This window comes from Balaenoptera acutorostrata, chromosome 9 (assembly GCF_949987535.1).
Source record: "Balaenoptera acutorostrata chromosome 9, mBalAcu1.1, whole genome shotgun sequence".
Classification (NCBI taxonomy): domain Eukaryota; kingdom Metazoa; phylum Chordata; class Mammalia; order Artiodactyla; family Balaenopteridae; genus Balaenoptera; species Balaenoptera acutorostrata.
In genome coordinates, this window is record NC_080072.1 from 79589455 (window position 1) to 79613651 (window position 24197).

The 24197-nt window shown below is 35.1% G+C and overlaps 1 protein-coding gene across 2 annotated transcripts in view; it reads left to right on the forward strand.

Annotated features, from left to right (window-relative positions):
- The window catches only part of ARHGAP42 (Rho GTPase activating protein 42), a 298470-nt gene that overhangs the window by 219243 nt on the left and 55030 nt on the right, over positions 1-24197 (forward strand). For both annotated transcript variants that reach the window (XM_057552511.1, XM_007191210.2), the window contains exons 7-12: positions 4927-5031; positions 7017-7146; positions 13731-13831; positions 15554-15663; positions 17975-18053; positions 19448-19487. In XM_057552511.1, the coding sequence (XP_057408494.1) occupies positions 4927-5031; positions 7017-7146; positions 13731-13831; positions 15554-15663; positions 17975-18053; positions 19448-19487 (565 nt within the window). The remainder of the gene's footprint in view (positions 1-4926; positions 5032-7016; positions 7147-13730; positions 13832-15553; positions 15664-17974; positions 18054-19447; positions 19488-24197) is intronic.

Sequence of the window (24197 nt, forward strand, 5' to 3'; positions counted from 1 at the left end):
TAGAGACAGAAAAGTATAATGGCTGAGTGACGATAAGATGGAATTTGGCTTCAGTCTTAATAACTGTGTGAATTTGGCACGCTTTTCAAATTCTGTGTGCCTCAGGTTTTTATCTGTCAATCAGGGATAAAATTTGTATGTAGTTCCCAGGATTGTGATGAGTCTCAACCGACACAGGTAATGCACAGAGTAATTGCCTGGTTCATTATTAACATCAGCAAGGTATCAGCTAGTGTGAGCTCTCACATGGACTGTTATTACTAGATATGAAAACAGTATTGATGAATCATTTATTAGTGTGGCTTCAAAGCCAGATAAAGCTTTTTTAAAAACACATTTTTAATTTTAACATGCTTCAAAGTATACATCTAAATTCCGTAAGAACATTTTCATTTTAGCGTGTTCTTTAGACTTCATTTTAGTCTTTTTGAATTATGTTTAAAATTCATATGATAAATGAAAATAAACTATTAAATATAAACTAAAGCACACTGCTTTTGATCCTCTTCCCTTATTCTGCTGAATTTAATTTTAAATCATTTTTTGAAGAAAATTTTAGGTAATTTAGTTAACATGCTTTAGTTTTTTAACTTATTATATCATGAAGTATACTATAAAATGCTTTGTGGGTTCTCTAAAAAGTTTGAATAATTTTGAGACTGAACACCAGCTACTTGCTAAGTTAAAAAAGACTATCAGATAGTATATAGACTTTCAGGTCTTGAAAGTCAAACCTTTTGTGTTCTTTTTCAATATGATTGGTTAGCCTTAATGTAGAAAGTTTAAGTTAGGGTAAATTAAAGTGAGAATATAAGATAACGTCATTAAAAAAAAAAAAAAACACTGTAGGACTAAAGGTTATATTTCTATCCTGCTGAAAACCTAAGTGCAATCATTCTATAAAAATGAAACAATAAAGCTCTCCTCAGCTCGTATATTTTTAAATAAAAACTGTGTTGGTTTTTGGATTTAGTTCTAGATACTGTCATTGAACATCTGAAATTTATAATAGCAGTTAGATAGTGAATAGAATTTTGGAAAAGTAAGAAAAATGCCTTCTATGTGTTTGGCTAACTCATCCCCTTGTACTTCATATATGGGAGAAGAATCTAAAAAAGAGTGGATATATGTATATGTATAACTGATTCACTTTGCTATATACCTGAAACTAACACAACATTGTAAATCAACTATACTCCAATAAAAATTTTTAAAAATAAATTAAAATATTAAAAATTAAAAAAACAAAAAACTGACCAACCAAAATTAAAAAAAAAAAAATCCATCATGTAAAGGCCTGGTCTAAACGTAGCTTCTGCTGGGCTTAATCACATCAATGGCCACATTACCTTCTTCATTCCCATTTAGTTGAAAAGATAAGCTGACTGTTCTTCCTTGTTTTGTTCCTTTACCACAGAATTTTACCTCTCCCTATTGCTACTTCATCTGAATTCCATCCCCTTGAGATCTTAGAAATTCTTACCTTCAGAAACTCCAGTGAGACTCTACTGCTGAGGCAGTATATAGCCATGAATTCAAAAAATTTTGGCTCTTTAAATTAATTGAATCTATGTACATATCTATTCATTCATTCATTTGTTCTCCCATCCTTCTTTCATCACCCTCTTTTAAAAGTTGTCTCCCTAAGCCACAGTTGACTGACCACTTTCCATCCTTGACTCTCTTTTTTTTCTTCAGTTTTCTCATTTATTGGGTTAGATTTTGATACTTTTTCATTTCCATTCAATAAACTCCTCTGAGCGTCCATGCATTAGACTTAAAGCACTCTGTAGTCATTCTGAAGCTGTCCTCTAACATGTTTCTGTTCCTCCAAGTAAAGAATAGCAGAGACTACAGCAGTAACTTGCAGGCCAGACACCTGTACAGGATGAAAATTGATGCCTTGCCTTTGTGCTGCTTTTCCAATCTTCTTAGAGATTTCAGCGGCCAAATGTAAACATCTGTATAAGATTTTGATTTCTTTTAGTGCATTGTGATGCTCTGTGTATAAGTGTTTGTTTTTATTGTTTTAATAAAACAGCCTTATTGGGTTGTATAATAATACACATACCATTCGGTTCACCCAGTTTTAGTTCGTTTTTGTCTGTGGTGTGACATAGGTGTCCAACTCCATTCTTTTGCATGTGGCTATCCAGTGGTCCAAGAATTCTTTGTTGAAAAGACTATTCTTTATCCACTGTATGGTCTTGGCACCCCTGTGGAAAATAAGTTGACCATAGATGTATGGGTTTACTTCTAGACTCTCAGCTCTCCTCCACTGATTTCTATGTCTGTCCTTGTTCCAATATCGCACTGTGTTGATTACCCCAGTGCTGCTCAGTTTGGACAGCAATCATCTGGAATTACTGGAATTACTTCAAATTGCTTCGGAGGTCTGCCCCTCACTCCCATGCTAAACCCCGACACCTTTTTTCACTTTGCTATTCACAGTATCACTGGTAACTGTGGGCCCTTAAGGCTTGAAACCTGGTGATTAATGGGCTGGGAAATTATGAATAGCTGTTCCCTTACTGACTTGTAATGGGTTTTGCTAAATGATTATCTATAAAGGCAGTATCAGTTTTTACATTTGGTCAGGTTTTTGGAGTGGAGAAGTCATTTGATTCTAAAGCCCTTGGGAATAATGAAATGCTATATGAGTTTGTCCTGATGATAAAAGTGCCTTTCTTAATATTAAAACCTAATCTATCTAGTAGTTTGTAGTGATTGTTACCGTTATTTAAAAGCCAGGTTTACTTTAAGGTAAGCTGAGACAGTAGTCTTTCTCCCACCACTCCACCAACTCAGGCACATTGAACAGAGAAAATGACACGTGGGAGATGCAATTCTTAAAGATTGTCAGGCTGTCCTATTAAGTTTCCTTAATTTAACATCATGGAATTTATTGAGGATGAAATAAATGAGTATATATTCAAACCTAAGAAATGTTTAACTTTGCTACCATCTAGAGGCAGTTACTTCATACATGCTGTCTTTATTAAACTTTCCCAAATACTACTTCCAAAGTAGATGTGGGACAAAAGTAAAAGATAGATGGCTCTTTGTATATAATTTTTCTGTACCTCCCAAAGAACTGTGCTGTTCCTAGTGGGTGCTCAGCATGCATTGTGAGATTAAAACATATTTGTTTGCTACTAAGTGAATCTGAATTTTACCAGAAGTTGCCAATAGGAGATGAATCTCAGGGGATTGGGTGTTTCATAGGAATATTTATTGCAGGTATTCTTAAAGTATCTTCTTCATAAGTTAGATTCTTTGGACTTAGCATGATATTAGAATAGTATCTTTCTTTTATGGCATCCAGTTCTTAATAAAACAGTTTAATTGTGGGCTAATTATAGACATTAAAAAATTAAACAATACTCCTTCCAACAACTTCATAAACTATTATTCAGATACTTAGAAGGCCTAAATACTTCAAAAATATTTTCTTATTTTGTCTCTGAAAATCTCTAAATTACATATCCAAGCCTCAGTTAATTAAAGGTAATTTTAATCCTATTTTAAGATACAGTTCTTTTTAATTGGGCCACAGTATGTGCAAACTATATATCTTAAATTATTGGATAATTTAACAAATATAGCATCCTTTTAGTAAAGGATAAGCTATTGAATTTTAGTTTTGATAATAATTATTGTTGTAACATTGACAGTGTAAAATAGTTCTGAAATTTGCAAACAATACATTTGGACACATTATCAGGAACTGTTGAACAAGTGAAGGAAATTCTTTAAAATATAACAACTTAAAACCAATTTGAAAGTATATGCTTTCCAAAACGAACATAATTTTGTAAGAAGTTGACTTGTTATAGGAAGAAGAGCATTAGGTCATTGTAGAATCAGTATTTAACTGTTGGAAATCATAACACACATACCAGTTGATGCTTAGCTGAATCTTCCTTCTTCCCCAGACAGAGGAAATGACAGGATGTTATTCACATATGAAAATGGTTTCAAATTGTGTTTCTTCCTTAATTTAAAATAATAGTTTACAGACATATTATGCTATTTGAATTAGAAAAACATTAGCCACTTCTCAAAAATATTTTCTAACTTTATTGTAGGAAGAAGTTATGGATGAGATTGAATTGGTGGACATGTCTGTGGAATAAAATCCCAGTGAATTAAATGAAAAAATTTAAGTAAATTATTTTTCAGTTATAACATTTCATACAAACAACTGTGTCCTGTAACTCTATGGAGAGCTGCTCTTGCTTTACAAATAAGAACGTCATAAATAAGCGCATATGAATTTGGGATTAGAAGGCTAGGATCGTAGAAATTGTGCTTTTCTAAAGGAGATTTTACTCTAACTCTTACATGAAAGATCTGTATCTAGCTCCATGTTTTTGCTCAACTCTTCCCTCTGTTTTGAGTTCTTCCTGCTGCTTGCTTAAGTGTTGTCTGTTTAATACCCAAACCAGTACTGCCACCTTGTGATATTTTTCTTAATTTCATCTGGCCATCCTTATTCCTTTCCTTGGGTACTTTTATCTCTAATTTACTGGTTTAGTCTTCCTCACATCTGCACATGTTTGAATTTGGTTAGAATCTCTTCCTATTTTGGTTAGAATCTCTTCTATGTTCCTGTGGTCTTTATCCCCATTAATGTTCTCTCCTGGATATTTCGTCAGTGCATTGGAAGATTAGAGTACTTGACTTGACACCTGTCCATGACAAGACTTAAATATTAAATCACGTCTACCAAAAAGGAAGTAAAAATTAACTTCCATGTCTTCTGTTTCACATCCATAATTCTAGTGCCTACTTAGCTAAGGAGATTCAAAATTTGTTAGCTTGAGAGATTAGAATGAAATATAATTTCTGTAATTTATTATATTTGATCATCATTTTTAAAAAGCACGTTTTCATGGTTTCTTTTTTATCTCTTTATTTTTGCAGCTTTTGTCATTCCTTCAGGGTTTATTTACTTTTTACCACGAGGGATATGAACTCGCCCAGGAATTTGCACCATATAAACAACAGCTGCAGTTCAACTTGCAGAATGTAAGACTATACCTGTTCTCACTGCCTCTCCTTAGTGAATAAGATGATCCCAGGGCAACTGAGTTATGACCAAATTGAACCTTGGAATCTTTCAAAAACTTAACTAAGTACAAAAAAAGCTCACTCATTTAGAAAAACCACTTAATAAATGTATTATTATTTTTTTTATAGTTGCTGGTTGAAAGTATGCCAGGAAAGAGTTAATCTTATTAACTCTTTAGAGTTAGATAAATATAAACTGGCAAATTTCATAAAAATAAAAATATCTGAGGTGCAGAAACCTTGGAAGCTTTTGCCTTTATCTAGTGTTTTCATTTTTTTACTGGGTGAACTTAGGCAAGTTGTATTTCCTGAGAGGGCAGCATTTCTATATTTGTGAAATGAACAGGTAGACTTTCACGCTGTCCCTTTCCTCCCTGAAGTTGTACTGTTATATAGCTGATATTTAGTGTTTTGTAAAAATAAATTTAAATGTGGTTTTGAAGCATTCATAACAGCTGCTTTAAAGCTACAGGGAGAATTATTTACAAACATCCTATCTATTTCTGTCAGGGTTTATTTTGTAAAGTTCTCCAATCAATCCTTTTAATATCTGATTGCATAGTTAGACAAATTCTGATTTACGTATGCTGAACACCAGTTACACTTAAAAAAAAAGTTAGCCAATCCATTTCTGCATTATCAAATATGACAAATAACAAAATCTTAATTGTTGAGGATTTTGTATAAATGAAAAGTTATTTCTGAAACCCTGTCTAGTACTCTATAGCTAAAATAATTTGTGAAGGTTTCACTTAATTTTCTATAAAAAGCATGCCTTTCACTCCTTACCTGATTCTTGCCATTATGAAGATGTACAGCAAATAGAAATATGGAGTTGGAGTGTCCCATGATAAATATGTGATTGGATTTATTCCACCTGTGTTTCGAGTTTAGCTTTTTATTTAACCTAGATTTTCTAGCAGAATCGATTTCACATTCAATTCATTCCATTGTTTTTCAATATGGAATGCATTTGGGATTTTTCAGTAAATATTAAAAGGGAAAATTATAAAATCCAAAGTATTTTTATTATTTATTTCCATATTAAATGCAATTACAGTAAGATTCCTGGGATTTGAGAACAGGAGACAGGTAAAGTATTAGAAAAAATTCTGATCCTCATGTTTAAAAGGGAAAAGCGGCAAAAGTGGCAACTAAGAAAACTTTCTTAACTTACTTTGAGATTCAGGTCTTTTAGTAGGGGCCATAACAAAATCTTAGAGTTGGGTGGTGATGATTTTTATGTTTCCAAATGAATATTGTTGAGATAATGTGGCCTGAATACAAAATTGATTTTCATAGAGAAAAGCCTTATGCTTTCTATGTCTTCCCTTAAGTAAACTTGCTATCATGTGAATAAGCTACTTCTTACAATAGAAGAAGTTAGAACTTGGAAACCTATTCATTTTTATGAGTTAATTTACGCACTGACTTCTTGATAACTGTATTAGGATTTCTGAAAAACAAGCTAAGTGATACGTCTTCAAAAAAGTGTTTGGAATAAAAGTGATGAACTTTTTTCTTGGTAAGTGCCACATATATCAAAAGTATGTGGATTTATTTTAACCCCCAAAAGAAATTAAGTCCCTGTGTATCTTCCTTTTTACCTTAGGTATTATGGCATATAAAATTCTATTTAATTAGTTTTGCGTATTTGTAAAACTATAAGTTGTCCCCCTAGGTAATGTTAAGTGGGAAGTTGGATGAAACACACACACACACAGATTCAAAGAAAACATGCAGAAGGTCATTCAGCAAAGTTTCACTAAAGTAATTCAAAATTAGAGCATAGGATTCAACGGAGAGGGTTGTGGATATGGTGAACGGTCCTGAAAGAATCAAGGTTATCCTTTGCACCATTTGCAGTTTTGAAACTTTAGGCTGGAGGTTCCTCAAAACTGGTAGAAAACAATGAATGAAATTGTTGTTTCTGTTTACTTAAGACAAGGAATAATTTTGAAAGTACGCGACAAGAGGTAGAGCGGTTGATGCAAAGGATGAAATCTGCCAGTCAAGATTACAGACCACCCAGCCAGTGGACGATGGAAGGCTACCTTTATGTCCAGGAGAAACGTGAGTTGCAAAGACATAAGTTAATGTCTCTTATGATTAACATTCTGATTCTGTGAGATGTGAGTTGGTTAGTTTCTTTTCCTTCAAGTAGGAAGACTGAAATTCCTGACAGCTTTATACTACTTAGTCTGCTCTGCCAACCACTGCCACCGAAGTGTGGAAGTTCTTCCCCTTTGCACCATCAGATTCTCTAAGTCGATATGTTATTGAACTTGGAACTTACACTTTTCATGATGATACAGTAACACAAGTTCAGGTTTAGAATTTAATTGTGATATCTAATCTCAATTTAAAGTTTCATGGAGAATTAAAAATCAAAGCATTTATCAGATGAATCATCTTGGTGACTTTGGTAATAGTTTTCCCCTTCAGCAGCATTATTTCATTTAATTCTGTGCTCTGACAGTTTTCAGGAGTAAAACTGGCAATTATGTAATGTCAGACTGGCACTCTTTCCTTCCTGATGTTAGGAAATAAACATCAGACCCAATAGAACACTACTATAATTGCTTCACACTAAGAAAGTTTTTCTCACAAAAATTAATAAAAAGCCATTCAAACTTGTATAACTAAGGTCCTTTCTTGTCATAAAGTGGAACAAGTCTGACTAAATTAACTCTCTATTTCAAACCAGAATGCCCTAAAGCACTCTCTTACTGTTTGTGCTAAAGGAACAGTTGTTTTTACTTCCAGTGCATCATTGACCAGTGTCATCGTAAAACACAAAATCACGTGCTTGGATTTTGCAGTAATCTCAAATTGCTCTGAAAGTTTTGAAATGCTTATTCTCACTTTCTGTACTTTTTCTCACATACTGGGACTCACAGACCACATGCAGTAGCACTGCTCCAAGTCTCCCTATCTGTAGACAATAGATCAATGTAGTTGTTTTGGTTAGAAGACATTATAGTTAAAGGGTTTGAGATGCGGAAGCTGTAGATGTTGGGTTGACTGTGAAAGTTTTTTGGACATGATGCAAAATGATCACTAAAATGCCAACATATTTTATATTTTACATGCCTAGGTGATGCTCATTTGTTCCTTAGCAATATGCAAGCAAATAACAGTTTGATCCAGTTATCTTGGCAAACATTTATTACTACATAGGTGGTAGAGGGCTGCTGGCTCAGGAGGTCCGGTTCCAGGACTTTCTCTCTCGTAACTACCTTTGACGAGTCTGCTGCTTTCAGATGTTAAAATGGTAAATCTGATTACCTGCCTATCTATTCTCTAATTAGAATATCCTAAATAGGTTTTACCAAAATTTGTTGAAAAAGACCGATGCTTTGGTCATATATACAGTATATGGATTTGACTCAGGACTCTAAGGAGATGTTTGAATACTGAATAATTATTCCATATTTGAGAGCCTCACTGTGAGGGTACCTGGAGGGGAGCTCACATTTTGCTGAGTGGAAGAATTTGTGGATAGTGAGGCCTGTTCAAACCTGCATCTGGTAGAGGTTTGCCATCCTCTTGCCTGAAGATTTTTTATTCATTTTAACTCAGTAATATTTTATTTCTTGAGGTTCCCCCACCATTGTTAACACAGTTGCTAAAAGCTTTGTGAATATACAATATCTTGTTCTAAACAAAAAAGCTTTGGATTACCTAGCAAAATTCTTGTGTATATAACCTTCAAATATGCCCTGTTCAATTGCTACTTGGTAGTTTATCCATTGGATGGTGCCGTGGTTTGCTTACCCATTCCCCAGCTGTTGGACATTTGGATCAAACTAAAAGCATAGTTCCTACCATATGACCCAGCAATCCCACTACTGGGCATGTACCCTGAGAAAACCATAATTCAAAAAGAGTCATGTACCAAAATGTTCATTGCAGCTCCATTTACAATAGCCAGGACATGGAAGCAACCTAAGTGTCCATCGACAGATGAATGGATAAAGAAGATGTGGCACATATATACAATGGAATGTTACTCAGCCATAAAAAGAAACGAAATTGAGTTATTTGTAGTGAGGTGGATGGACCTAGAGTCTGTCATACAGAGTGAAGTAAGTCAGAAAGAGAAAAACAAATACCGTATGCTAACACATATATATGGAATCTAAAAAAAAAAAAAAAGTGGTCATGGAGAACCTAGGGGCAAGACGGGAATAAAGTCACAGACCTACTAGAGAATGGACTTGAGGACACGGGGAAAGGGAAGGGTAAGCTGGGACAAAGTGAGAGAGTGGCATGGACATATATACACTACCAAACGTAAAATAGATAGCTAGTGGGCAGCAGCCTCATAGCATGGGGAGATCAGCTCAGTGCTTTGTGACCACCTAGAGGGGTGGGATAGGGAGGGTGGGAGGGAGGGAGACGCAAGAGGGAAGAAATATGGGGACATATGTATATGTATAACTGATCCACTTTGTTATAAAGCAGAAACTAACACACCATTGTAAAGCAATTCTACTCCAATAAAGATGTTTAAAAAAATAAAAATAAAAAAAAATAAAAGCATGGTTCCTTTAATAATTTCAGGGCTGGATGGGTGGACAAAATGCAGTGTTTTATGCACCTGTCTGATGTTGGTATCTTTTGTTCTAAGATACCTGACTTCTCCTCTGGGTCAGGCTGAACTGATCATAAAGCCCTTTGTGGCACTGACCTGTTTTTCTGAGAGTTCCTTGCCCTCTAAATGATAACATCTACTCTTAGACTACAAAACTCAGGTAAATCTTCTACTCTAGTGTCTCTCCGTAGCCTGGGACCAAGTCTGTCCATTTGTCTTGTCGATTCACTTTGAACCCACACCTTCTCTCCATCTCCGCAGTCTTGCAGTGACCTCCTAACTGTTCTCTTCTCACCCCCAGGCTTGTGCTTCTCAGTCCATTCTCAGAGAGCTTCCAGCAGCTCCCTGCAATGCTTGCTTGGTTGTGCCTCTCCTGTGATGGCCCTGGCCGTGCATGGCGTTCGAGGCTGTCACAGTTGGGCTCCTCTGTTTTTAGCATCCTCTCTTATGATGTTGTCTTCCTGCTCCCACGACAGCTTCCATCTCCATTTTTCTCTGTATCTGCCGGTGTTATTTTTATAGCTTTAGTGAGGCACACTTGGCATGCAGCAAACTGCACATATTTAAAAAGTACAGTTTGATCAGTTTTGCCATATGTATGCACCTGTGAAGCCATCACCACAATCAACATATTCATCACCTTCAAAAGTGTTCTTATGCCCCAATATAATCCCTCCCTCCTTTAATTCCCACTTACCATCCACCCCTCTTCCCCTTGCCTAGGGATTTAAAAAGAAAAAATGAATGGATTTATATGCTGTTGGAATTATTTTTCTATAAGGGACAAGTATTCAAAGCCCCTTTCTACTTGGAATCTTTGAAAGCATTTATATTAAGAAAATCTGACCAGTTCACTAAGACATATTGATTGTACTCTTGCTATCACTGAATAAGTCCTGTGGGAACAGAAAATGAGATGAATATGCCTTCAAGGTGTTTATTCTGTAGTGGAAGGCACCAGATAAACTCACACAACTAGCAACCAGTGATCAATAGTAAATATCAGAGCTGTAAATTGAGTGATAAATGGACATGGATGTAATGGGGTGGCAGCAGATTATTGCTGTTTAGACATAGCATTCCACTTTATCTGGATATGTGGTTTGTATGTTACCCACCTCTAGGCAAACATTAAATTGCATTCTAGTAGACTCCTGTTTAACCAGGAAGAGCATGGGGTCCAGAGTCAGACAGAACTATGTTGGAATTTTTTGCTACCTGTTAACTGGGTGATTCTGGGTAGGCAACTTTCTGAGCTCAGTCTCCTCATTTATAAAAGAGGGATATTTATATCTATCTCATAATAATATTACAAGAATTAGAGATAGTGTATGTAAAATGTCTCTGTTATCAGTAGTGGTGCATAATAATACCACTGTGCTTCTAGGAGCCCTTACTATTCTGTGTAATTTATATTTATCTCATTTAATTCTTAAGACAACTCCTGAAAAATATCATTCCTCTGAAAAGAGCAACTCCAATCGCATGTCCTATTGATGAAGAAAGTAGCACCATCTGCAGCTCTTAAACTTTATTTTCTTTTATGTAAAATGTTCTTTATAATGTCTGACTTTAAAAGTTCCTAGATAAAATGTTGGCACTTAGTAGGTATTCAGTGAATGTTAATTCCCTCCCATTCCACAGACATCATCTCAGCAACCTCAGATGCGCACTGGGTAAGATAATTAAACTTGTTTTGTTTTGCAACTTTAGAGCTATAATAAATTCTATTTACCCAGACTTTTTTTAGGGACTTCAGAATTGCTTGCCTAAGAACGTCTGCCCTGGCCTGGTGCCAGGCAACTTTAAAGAAAGCAGCATGTGTGTGCCGCGCACTTGAAGATTAAATGCACGGGGTTCTGAACTTAAGATGGAGGCAGGAAAAAAAACACCTCGGGTCTAAAATGTCATCAGAGTGTTGCAGCAGCTTTATTTAAAAATTACAGTTAGGGCTTCCCTGGTGGCGCAGTGGTTGAGAATCTGCCTGCCGATGCAGGGGACACGGGTTCGAGCCCTGGTCTGGGAAGATCCCACATACCGCGGAGCAACTGGGCCCGTGAGCCGCAATTACTGAGCCTGCGCGTCTGGAGCCTGTGCTCCGCAACAAGAGAGGCCGCGACAGTGAGAGGCCCGCGCACCGCGATGAAGAGTGGTCCCCGCTTGCCGCAACTAGAGGGGGCCCTCGCACAGAAACGGGGACCCCACACAGCCATAAAAAAAAAAAAAAAAAAAAAATTACAGTTAATATTGCTTCATAAATCGCTTCCTAAGTAGTAAAGTCACTATAAGGATTTCTATCCAGCCACTTTCCACTAATCAGCTCTAAGCCTGTAAGTGTTTTACACCACGTGTAACAGAGTTATCAACAAGTATTGTTAAGTATTATAGTGTGAAATGGTCCCAAAACAGAATTGAAGTTAATTGCAGTAATCCTTATACAGTAATTACCAAGTATATAGCTGCACCCCATAATTTTAAAATTTGGAGTGGTTTAAGTATTAAAGCTAAACATGACACCAAGGGCACTATTATTATAGAAAAAAAATTCAAATGGCTCTTGAAACACTTTTCTCAAGCAGTGCATTTCTACAATTCAGTTTCTTGCTTTTGGATATATGGTTGTAAAACCAAGCCAGCAATAACATTGTACATAATTGTTGCTGGAGAGATCCAGGTGTTGAGCCAGATGGGACCCTATATGGAGAAGCTATAGGAAACAAACTCCATTTTCAACCCACTCAGCCCTCTACGGCATTTGGGTGCAGGATAATTGGCTTCCCTGGGGAAAAGCTGAAGGTCTTCTACCTGGGTCATGAAAAAATTGAACTTATGGTGCATTCCTGTGCCCTGGTGAAGCAGCATTAAACAGTTTTTAAGACTACTGGATGATTAAGTGACACACTGTGGGAAAGGGTTGCACACCACAGCAGGATTGTGTTTATGGGGGAAAAGAAATTGAGCAGTTTACATATACAGCTTTTAATATAAATGGTAGAAATTATTTTCATTTTAAAGAGTAATTTGAATTCACTTTTTTTCAGATTAGTGTTAAGAGGAAATAACTCTATGGTCAGTAAGGTCTTAGAGAAAGATGAGTGATTCATTCCTTCATTCATTTATCAAATCTTTATTGAGGAACAACTGTATGTCTGGCCCTGTTCTAAGGATTAAGAATATACTAGTCAGCAGAACATCACTGGTTCCTGTTCACATAGAGCCTTAGTGATGGAGACAGACAATAAATCGGGTGAATTAGTAAAATGTTAGTCCTATCAGTGGTAAAGTGAAGAAATAAAGTTAAAACAAGAAAGAGAGATAAGAAATATCAAGGTGAGGGTGCTGTGATGTTAGCTATCTCTACAGAAAAGGCCATTTTATAAAGGTGACATTTAGGAAAAGACCTGAAAGAAGTGACATGGTCATGCAGCTATCTGAAGGAAAAGTGGTCCAGTGAAGTGCAAATGCCCTGGGGTAGAAATGCATTCACTGAGTTCTGAGATCAGCAAGGGGGCCAGTGTAGCTGGAGTAGAGTATATGAGGCAAAAGGCAGTGAGATCAATACTGAGGAGCCAGATCATGTGGGGCCTTTGGTTTTTATCTGGGGTAATGTGGGAAATGACTGGAGGGTTTTGAACAAAGGGGTGAAATGACCTGGCTAAATTTTTAGCGGGGTATTTCTGGCAGTTTCAAAAATAGAGGACAAAGATGGAAGTAAGGAGACCTGTTATAGTACCTCAGACTGTCATTTCTCATTCTTCCTACCTCTACGGGATGCAAGTATACCACTTTTACAGATGAGGTAACTGAAGTTCAGATCTAAAGTAACTCCTGAGTTTACAGAGTGAGTGTCGGAACTGTAAATAAAGCCAAGTTGTTTGGCTGCAAGACCCTCTACCCTACACCACTCTTGCTCCAGCCTAGCCTTTCTCACTCACAGTAAACATTCCCAACTTGCATAGTCTATGGGAATACTCAGTTGTGTTTCATGGCATCAAAAACTGTACAAACTTAGATACAGATCATTTATTAACAATCTGTAATGTTTGTTTCCTTATACTAGGACCACTTGGTTTTACATGGACTAAACATTATTGTACATATGATAAGGGAAGTAAAACATTTACAATGAGTGTTTCAGAAATGAAATCCAGTGGGAAAATGGTGAGTTGTTTTTATTTTTAATTGAACTTGTTATTTACGTAATGGAAGCAAAACAAACAAAAATCATGTGTGCTTATTTTTCTAATAAACGTGCTCACAATTTTTAAAAATTGAAAAGTCAAAAAATTTTCTCTCACTTTAGTGACCTTGAAGACTTAAAAAGAGTGGCCAGGATTTTTCTTTTATTTTGGCCATGGAATGTTTATAAGCAGTTATATTAAATGTAGGGACACCTTGGTAGGTGTCATCTCCTATCCCTGGCAGTAGAGTTGTTTGCGTTGTTGGTTGGCCAGCAGCCCATAGAGACTGTCAGTGGCTGGTCCAGGCTCAAGGCATCTGCATCTTTCTTCCAGGTGGTCTCTTGTGGGAGCCCGGGTTTGCCCCTGCATGCCACTTCCTTTTCTGCACTGTGTACTACTTACTGAAATGCTGGCCAACAAAGTTTCTCAGAAGAAATCAATCAATGCTTATTTACCCCTAAAGTAAATCAGTCACTGAATGTCTCGCATGGGTAGTGAACAGTACAGAACAAAGTGTACCTTATATGCGGAAGTGCTACAGAATACAACACCTTTATTGCACGTAGTGTACACTCTTTTTGTGAGTTAAGATATGAATATGGCAAACAATTGGACCTGTGAATTAAATAATTGAACCATCATCTAAGAATCCTAGAGCTGGGAGTTATCCTAAAGATTATTTAGGCTAGCCTCATTTTACCTGATTAAAAAATAAAGACAATAGAAAGTAAGTGACTTACTCAGCTAATTTGTGGTGTAGATCATGGCAGAGGTAAATGTTGATCTAACTTAGACACATACTCAAATACATCAGCTGAAACTTATTGTGCTTGGGCATTCATTAGAGTCTAATAATTCAAAGTAAGAGACATAAAATAAAGGAGAACATACCAGAGAAAAAGAAACCTTAGATTGCTACCATCACAAGAAGTTATTAAATGCTATAATCATGCCTAGTTTCTACTCTAAAAGTTTCACAAGAAAAGATATTGCCCAAAAGTCAGTTTATGTGACAGTCAGTGAGCTAATAATAAATAGTCCAAGCCAGAGTTCTATTAATAAGAGAGATTTGCAACCAGAAACAATAGAATTAACCAGGCATTAGGTAAATATTCCCCTTAAAATTGACTGGCATTTCAGGTATAGAAGAGAATTATGAATTGAGCCTATGTTGGATCCTGTCAAAAGAGGTTTAGTTTAGTTTTAGCAGCAGACTACTAGTTGGTTACCAGCAGGGGAATTACGTGGTATGCATGATAGTAATAACATCATAGCAAGTATCTACTAGAACTTTATTATTTTGGTAGCTCTCTTGAGGTTTTGAGCCAGCTATCATTTAATACTCTACGGCTCCAATACAAACACACACACACACACACACACACACACACACACACACATATTATAGTATAATTTAACATTATAAGTAAATATGTTGAAGGGTACTAGACAGGCATGTCACAGAATTCATTGAATAAAACATGTATATATGATTAATTTATTAATAAATGGTTTGGTGTGTTACAGTTGGGCAGTTAACATTAGGCAGAAGTCTGTATTTATAGAAACAGGGTGTGATTATGATCTTTATACATAAACTGCACTCTAAGTTATTTTAATATGGAAACTTTAGATGGTGTATTTAATATATTTCAGTTCACCTTGTCATCATGTCAGTAATGTGCTCCACTTCTTGTTTCAGAATGGCCTTGTTACTAGCTCACCAGAAATGTTTAAATTAAAATCTTGTATCCGACGAAAGACAGATTCAATTGATAAACGATTCTGCTTTGACATAGAAGTAGTCGAAAGGTTTGAACTTTTCACTTTACATTTTTTAATAATCTAAATTATTTGTTTCTTTCTATGTATAGATGTAAATATGAAACAGCATAAAGTGCTTGTTTTTCAGTCTCTTTTTTAAAGACAATATATATGTTTATTTCATTCTTTCACTTGTTTATTCAACAAATAAGTATTGCATGATGCTTTCAAAAAAATAAATCAGACACAGAGTACTACCAAAGGGTAACATCACTCAGAGAAGAATCTGGAAAATCAATAAAGATGACTGCCTTAGGGGAAAGTGCATATTGTGGACTGAGGTCCCCATCAAAATGAAGGAACCTGATGGCATTCATTGTTCATGGCTCCTGCGTCAGCCTTTTTGTATGCTTTTGAAATCTAGTGGCCTTGTTCCCAAGGAATAATAAGACACAACTGCAAATTCCATAAGCTTCCTTTAGCCAGTGAAAATCAGTGCCTACCATGTACACAACACTGTTCTGGGCATTCTTAGCCACAGAATATTGGGAGAGACATAAAGGTTGTGCGTTCAAGCTTATCACCTAGTGGAATTATTTAGCTCTGTTCCTTTATTGTTTCAATACAAGTAGAATAGAAACAAAATAAGGAGGGGTATGTTTCTTGATCTCTGTTGCATTCCATAATCTATTTTTCTTCCCCTGCATTACCACCATGCTTTTCTGAATACTCTAGCTTTGTGTGTGTGTGTGTGTGTGTGTGTGTGTGTGTGTGTGTGTGTGTGTGTGTGTGTATACACTGTATATATACTCTGACATACTATATACACTGTTATATACTATAGCTTATGTATGATAGCTTGTTAACTATTTAGTAGGGCATAGCCTTGTTCTTATGCTTCTTTAAAATAGTGTTAGCTATTTTGGCCCTGTGTTCTTATGCTTTATAGATCTGCTTATTAAGTTTCCCTTTCTCTCCAAAACATCCTTTGGGATTTTTGACTGGAGTTGAATGGTGAGTTGAAGTCTCCCAAGGATTTTACATATCTTTTACATATATATTTTTTTCAGATTTATTTTTGGGTATATTCTTTTTATTTAAATTCTTTAGTAGAAACTCTTTTTTTGTTTTATGGTTAAGATTGCCATAGAGAAAGGCTATGAATTTTTTTATATATCAGTCTATATCCAGCACAGTTGTTGAACTCTTGGTTTTAATAGTTTTGTGGTAGGAGCTTCTGGTTTTTCTATGTAGATAAATACCAACATGTTAGTGATTTCTCTTTTCTTTTTTTCGACACTTTCTAGATATATACTTGGAGCACACTGTTAAACTCTGTGCTTTAGTTGTTTCATCTGTAAAACAAGGATAATCAGTACCCACATCAAAGGGTTGTTGTGAGGAATAAATGAGATAATAAAGGAGACATACTTATAGCACAGTGCCTGGCACATAATAAACAGCCAACAAGTATTGATTGTTGTTATTATTTGTGTTTTACACTGGCTTAGATTCTCCAAGATAAAATTACCTTGATCTTTATAATACATTTTCCCTTTTCCTATCAGTCTAATGAGCTGTTTTCCTGTTTATGTAGAGATATATGCCTTTATCACAGTTTTAACTCACTCCAGGCTTTTAACCACACAATATTTAAATGAAATTTCCTTCTTCATGTACCTTTTCACAGAACCCTCTAGTTTTCTGTTTATCTTATGGACAGCCTGCACAATTAATTAGATTAATTTCACTTTTTTCTGAATTTTCTATTTTTCTCTCTCTTATATTGGTTTCCTTCCTCCCTTTGCTTGCTCTTTTCTTGAAGCACATCCTCAAGTAGCTATCTCAGAATGGGTGCATGGGAGAGAGTTGTTTTTATACGTATTAATTGTAATATTGTGATCATTGTATATGTAAACACTTTGGTTTTAGTGTCTTCTTAATAATTGACTAGTTATGGTATAAGGCTTTCCATATTGCTATATACTCATTGTAATTATTTTTAGTGACTAGTTGTACCACGTTGGGTCATAATCTTAATCATTCTCATACTGTGGAATGTTTGGGTGCTTTTGAACTTCTGTGAATGTAGCTTTTCATCCTTTTTGGTCATTTCAGGGGAAATAGTTTGAGCCTAAGCTCCTTCAGATAGTCTTATACCTAAAACACTTATTGATTTCATTTTTAAAATTCCTTCTTTTTTCTGCTCTTTCCTATCTTCTTTTCTCTCTTTTCTTTCTTCTCTTTCCTGCTTTTTCTTCAAATTTTACTTTTAAAGTTAGCTAAGAATTTTTTTAAAATAAGAAATGTGTAAAGGCATAAAAGTAGTAAATTGAATATATAAAATATTTTTTAATAGGCATGGAATCATCACATTGCAAGCCTTTTCAGAAGCTAATCGGAAACTCTGGCTTGAAGCCATGGATGGGAAGGAACCGGTAGGAATATGACATATTCTATAATTTAGATTTTATTGTTCTAATAATTGCAAAGTACATCTGAAAAAAATTTTATATGTCTATAGTGTATTTGAAAATATTAAAATAGCAGATCAGAGGAGTAGAGACTCTTACTATTTTCCTAGTGTTGTGTCACTGGCACATAACACCAACTTCTGAATTCGTTTCCCCAGGGGACTTCCAGGACTAATTTAAAACCCTAAAATTACTTTTAAAAAATTACTTATAATCATTAATTTGGCTACATTGATTAGATTATTTTATTTAGTTAATAATTCTTGAGTGCCCACTCTGCAAGGCTTGTGCTAGGCTTTATGATCAGCATGATGAACAAGTTTCAGGGAAAGAACTAATCCTGGTCCTAGACCATGGTTTAAAAGTCTCCTTTGCTAAAACTGTTTGTGGCTTGACATTTTCCCTCTATCCAGATCCCCATTTTTATAATAGTTATTTTGATGTTGACATAATTTACTTAAAATTATCAGGGAGGCTTATATTAAAAAGGGAATAAATCATTGATGACTTTTGTGGAGAACACTGCAATAAATGATTAGAGGGATGAGCACACAGAGCAAATAGGATACCCAAACCTGTCCCTTGAAAACTATCTTTTAAATGACAGAGAACCTGTGACCATTCTTCTGAAAAGTACCTATGCAACAACAGAGCTACACAAAGTGTGGTCCCCAGACTGAGTCCATCCTACAAACCGTTACCAGGCTACAATAAGATGAGTGCAGAGATTATGATTAAGCATCTGGAAAATTTTATAGCAATGAGAAGTCATTTTACATCTGTTGAATTTAATAATAAAAAATTTGGACTCTGCATCTATTCTTTATTATGTGTATTACATTTAAATTTTATTGTAATTTATAAAAATGTCAGTCAGCGACAGATTAAAAATTAAAAACAAAGGAACTTGGTTCTTTACCACTAACAGTTGAGGGGCAAGCCCTGACCTAGAAGAAATTTAGAAGACAGTGTGATAGCTCAACAAGTACAAGTTAGGATTGTACACGCTAAGAAAAAAACACTAAGCAGATAATTTAAGGAAGGAACAATCAGGTGAAATCCATCATGAGATACTTCCTGAAGAAGGGAAATTATGCATCATGTTGGAGAATAGAATGAGATGCTTAGATCAGAGGGAAAGAGGTAAAACTTCGCCCAGGGCAGGACAGCCGGGGATGGAAAGGAGTGGGAGGCGAGATTGGAAGTCGGGCTGGGGAGATGGCATTGTGGACACAGTATTTGTAAGACCTTGAAATCAAGACACTCCCTTTGTGTATCATTGTACCAATATTGCCCTGGTAATCTTCTGTGCTGGGTCATTAATTGCAAGTAACTCACTGACTTCCTTTGTTTTTTAGATTTATACTCTGCCTGCGATTATTAGCAAGAAAGAAGAAAGTAAGTCATTTTAATAATTATTTCAAATGTTATCACATAGATTTTTTTTTTTTAGTTGAAGTACCATAACATATTAGTTTCAGGTGTACAACATAGTAGTTTAATCTTTGTATACACTGTGAAGTGATTAGTGCAATAAGTCTAGTACCATCTGTCACCATACAGTTGTCCCCCTTCACCCATTTCACCCACCCTCCAACTCCCTTCCCTTCTGATAACCATGAATCTGTTCTCTATATCTGAGTTTGGTTTCATTTCCTTTGTTTGTTTGTTTTGTTTTGTATATTCCACATATAAGTAAAATCATATGGTATTTGTCTTTCTCTGACTTATTTCACTTAGCATAATGCCTTTGAGGTCCCTCCATGTTCTTGCAAATGACAAAGTTTCCTTTTTTATGGCTGAGTAGTAGTCCACTGTGTATATATAGCATGTCTTCTTTATCCAGTCCTCCACCAATGGAAATTTAGGTTATATCCATATCTTGGCTCTTGTAAATAATGCTACAATGAACATAGCAGTGGATATATCTTTTTGAATTAGTGTTTTCATTTTCTTTGGATAAATACCCAGAAGTAGAATAGCTGGATCATATGGTAGCTCTGTTCTTAAACTTCGAAGTACCTTTGTACTATTTTCAATAGTGGCTGCACCAATATACTTTCCCACCAATAGTGTACAAAGTTTCTCTTCTCGCCACATCCTCTACAAAACTTGTTATTTCTTGTCTTTTTGATGATAGCCATTATAGCAGGTGGGAGGTGATATTTCATTGCGGTTTTGATTTGCATTTCTCTGATGATTAGTGGTGTTGAACATCTTTTCATGTGCCTGTGGGCCATCTGTATGTGTTTTGGAAAAAATATCTACATAGATCCTCTGCCCATTTTTTAATCAAATTGTTTTTTGCTATTGAGTTGTTTGAATTCTTTATATATTTTGGATATTAATTCCTTATCATATATGATTTGCAAATATTTTCTCCCATTCAGTCGGTCACCACTACATTTTGCTGATGGTTTCCTTTGCTGTGCAGAAGCTTCTCCGTTTAATGTAGTCCCACTTGTTTATTTTTGGTTTTGTTGCCTTTGCTTTTGGGGTCAGATTCAAAAATTCCATGCCAACACTGACATCAAGGAGCTTATTGCCTATGTTTTCTTCTAAAAGTTTTATGGATTCAGGACTATTTTAAGTTTTAATCCATTTTGAGTTGATTTTTGTGTGTGGAATAAGATAGTGGTCAAGATTCATTTATTTGCATGTGTCTGTCCAGTTTTCCCAGCACCATTTATTGAAGAGACTGTCATTTTCCCACTGTATATTCATGACTCCTTTGTCATAAATTATTTGTTCATATATACGTGGGTTTATTTCTGGGCCCTCTACTCTGTTCCATTGATTTATGCATCTGTTTTTATGCCAATACCATACTGTATTGATTACTATAACTTTATAGTTTAGTTTGAAATCAGGGAGTTTGATACCTCCAGCGTTTGTGGGTTTTTTTGTCTTTTTTTTTGGTTTGTTTTTCTCATGATTTCTTTTGTCTATTCAGGGTCTTTCATTGTTCCATACAATTTTAGAATTATTAGTTCTACTTCTGTGATAATTGATAGGGATCGCATTGAATCCGCAGATTGCCTTGGGTAGTACGGTCATTTTAATGATATTCATTTTTCCAATTAATAAGCATGGTATACCCTTCCATTTGTTTGTGTCATCTTATCATCAGTGTCTTAGAGTTTTCATTGTACATCTTTCACCTCCTTGGTTAAATTTATTACTGGGTATTTTACTCTTTTTGATGCAGTTGTAAATGGGATTGTTTTCTTAGTTACCTTTTCTGATATTTTGTAATTAGTGTATAAAAATGCAACAGATTTCTGTATATTGATTTTGTATCCTGCAACTTTACTGAATTCATTTATTAGTTCTAAGAGGTTTCTTTGGTGGAGTCTATAGTTTGTTTTCTCTATACAGTATCATGTCATCTGCAAATAGTGACATTTTTTTCTTCTTCCTTTCCTATTGGGATTCCTTTTATTTCTTTTTTTTTAGCCTAATTTCTGTGTCTAGGACTTCCAATATTATGTTGAATAAAAGTAGTGAGAGTGGGCATCCTTCTATAGTTCCTAATCTTAAAGGAAAAGCTTTCAGCTTTTCACCATTGAATATGATATTGCCTGTGGACTTGTCATATATGGCCTTTATTATGTCAATGTATGTTCCCTCTATACCCACTGTGTTGAGAGTTTTTATCATAATTGGAAGTTGAATTTTGTCAAATGCTTTCTCTGCATCTATGGAAATGATCATATGATTTTTATCGTTCATTTTGTAAATATGTATCATGTTTATTGATTTGTGGATATTGAACTAGCCTTGCATCCTTGGAATAAGTCTCACTTGATCATGTTGTATGATTCTTTTTATATATTGTTGAATTCAATTTGCTAATATTTTGTTGAAGATTTTTACATCTATTTTCATCAGAGGTATTGACCTATAATTTTCTTTTTTGTGGTGCCCTTGTCTGATTTTGGTATCAGGATAATGCTGGCCTCATAAAATGAGTTTGGAAATGTTCCCTCTTCTTCAATTTTTGGATGAGTTTGAGAAGGATAGGTATTTAATCTTTGGATGTTTGATAGAATCCATGAGTGACACTCTCTGATCCTGTACTTTTGTTTGTTGGGATTTTTTTGCAATCTCTTTACTAATAATCAGTCTATTCAGATATTTTATTTCTTTATAATTAAGTCTTGGAAGATGATATGTTTCTATATTCTAGGTTATCCAATTTGTTGGCATATAATTGTTCTTAGTAGTCTCTCATGATCCTTTGTATTTCTCTGGTATCGGTTGTAATTTCTCCTCTTTCATTTTCGACTTTACTTATTTGAGCCCTCTCTCTTTTATTCTTGGTTAGTCTAGCTAAAGATTTGTCCATTTTGTTTATCTTTTCGAAGAACTAGCTCTTGGTTTCATTGATTTTTTAAATATTTTTTAGTCTCTGTTTTATTTATTTTCACACTGATCTTTATTATTTCCTTCCTTCTACTACCTTTGGACTTCATTCTTCTTTTTCCACTTACTTTAGGTTTAAACTTAGACTGTTTAAGATTTGTCTTTTTTCTTTAGGTAAGCCTGTATTGCTATAAACTTCCCTCTTACAACTGCTTTTGCTTTGTCCCATAGATTTTGGAATGTTGTATTTCCATTTTCATTGTTCATATTATTTATTGATTTCCCCTCGGATTTCTTCATTGACCCATTGCTTGTTCAGTAGCATGTTATTTAATCTCCACGTATTTGTGATTTTTCCAGTTTTCTTCTTGTAGGTCTAGTTTCGTACCATTGTGGTTGTAAAAGATGTTTTATATGATTTCAGTCTTCTTAAATTTATTGAGATTTGTTTTGTGGCATAAAGTGTAATCTATCCTGGAGAATGTTCCATGTGCACTTGAGAAGAATGTGTATTCTGCTGCTTTTGGATGGTATGTTCTATACGTGTCTATTAAGTATATCTGGTCTAATATGCTGTTTAAGGCCAGTGTTTCCTTATTTTCTGTCTGGATGATCTGTCCATTGATGGTAGTAGGGTGTTAAAGTCCCCTACTATTATTGTATTGCTGTCAGGTTCTCCCCTTAGGTCTGGTAATGTCTGCTTTCTATATTAAGGTGCTCCTATGTTGTTTCATATATATTTTAAAATGTTATAACCTCTTGTTGGATTGAATCCTTTATCATTCTGTAATGCCCTTCTTTGTCTTTTATTACAGTCTTTGTTTTAAAGTCTGTTTTGTCTGATATAAGTATAGCTACACCAGTTTTCCTTTTGTTTTTGTTTTGTTTCCTTTTCTTTTTTCATCCCTTCACCTTCAGCCTGTTTGTGTCCTTAGACCTGAACTGAATCTCTTGTAGGCAACATATAATTGTGTCTTGTTTTTTAATCCATTCAGCCACTCTATGGCTTTTGATTGGAGAATTTTGTCCATTTAAATTTAAAGTAGTTATTAACAAGTATGTACTTATTGCCATTTTGCAACTTGTTTTCTGGCTGCTTTTATAGTTCTTCTCTGTTCCTTTCTTTCTTTTCTTGCTCTCTTCCTTTGTGGTTTGATGACTTTCTTTCATGTTGTGTATAGATTTCTTTCTCATTATCTTTAGTGTATCTACTATAAGTTTTTGGTTTGTGGTTTCCATGAGGTTCATATATAGAAAAACTACGTGTGTGTGTATGTGTGTGTGTGTGTGTGTGTGTGTGTGTGTGTGTGTGTATAGTACTCTGTTATAAGCTGATAGCAACTTAAGTTTGGACACATTCTAAAAACTGTACATTTCTACTTCTCCCACCCTCATTTTATGTTTTTGATGTTATATTTACATCTTGTTTCTATATCCCTTAATTATTGTAGTTACAGTTAACTTTACTACTTTTGTCTTTTAACCTTTATACTAGCTTTATAAATGGTTAATCCACTAACTTTACTATATATTTGCCTTTACCCATGAGATTTTGACTTTTTTATGTTTTCGTGTTACTATTTAATACCTTTTTTTTTCTTCTTGAAGAAGTCCCTTTAACATTTCTTGTAAGGCAGATTTAGTGTTGATGATCTCCTTTAGCTTTTGCTTCTGTAGAAAACTCTTTATCTCTCCTTCGGTTCTGAATGATAACCTTGCCTGTAGAATATTTTTGGTTGAAAG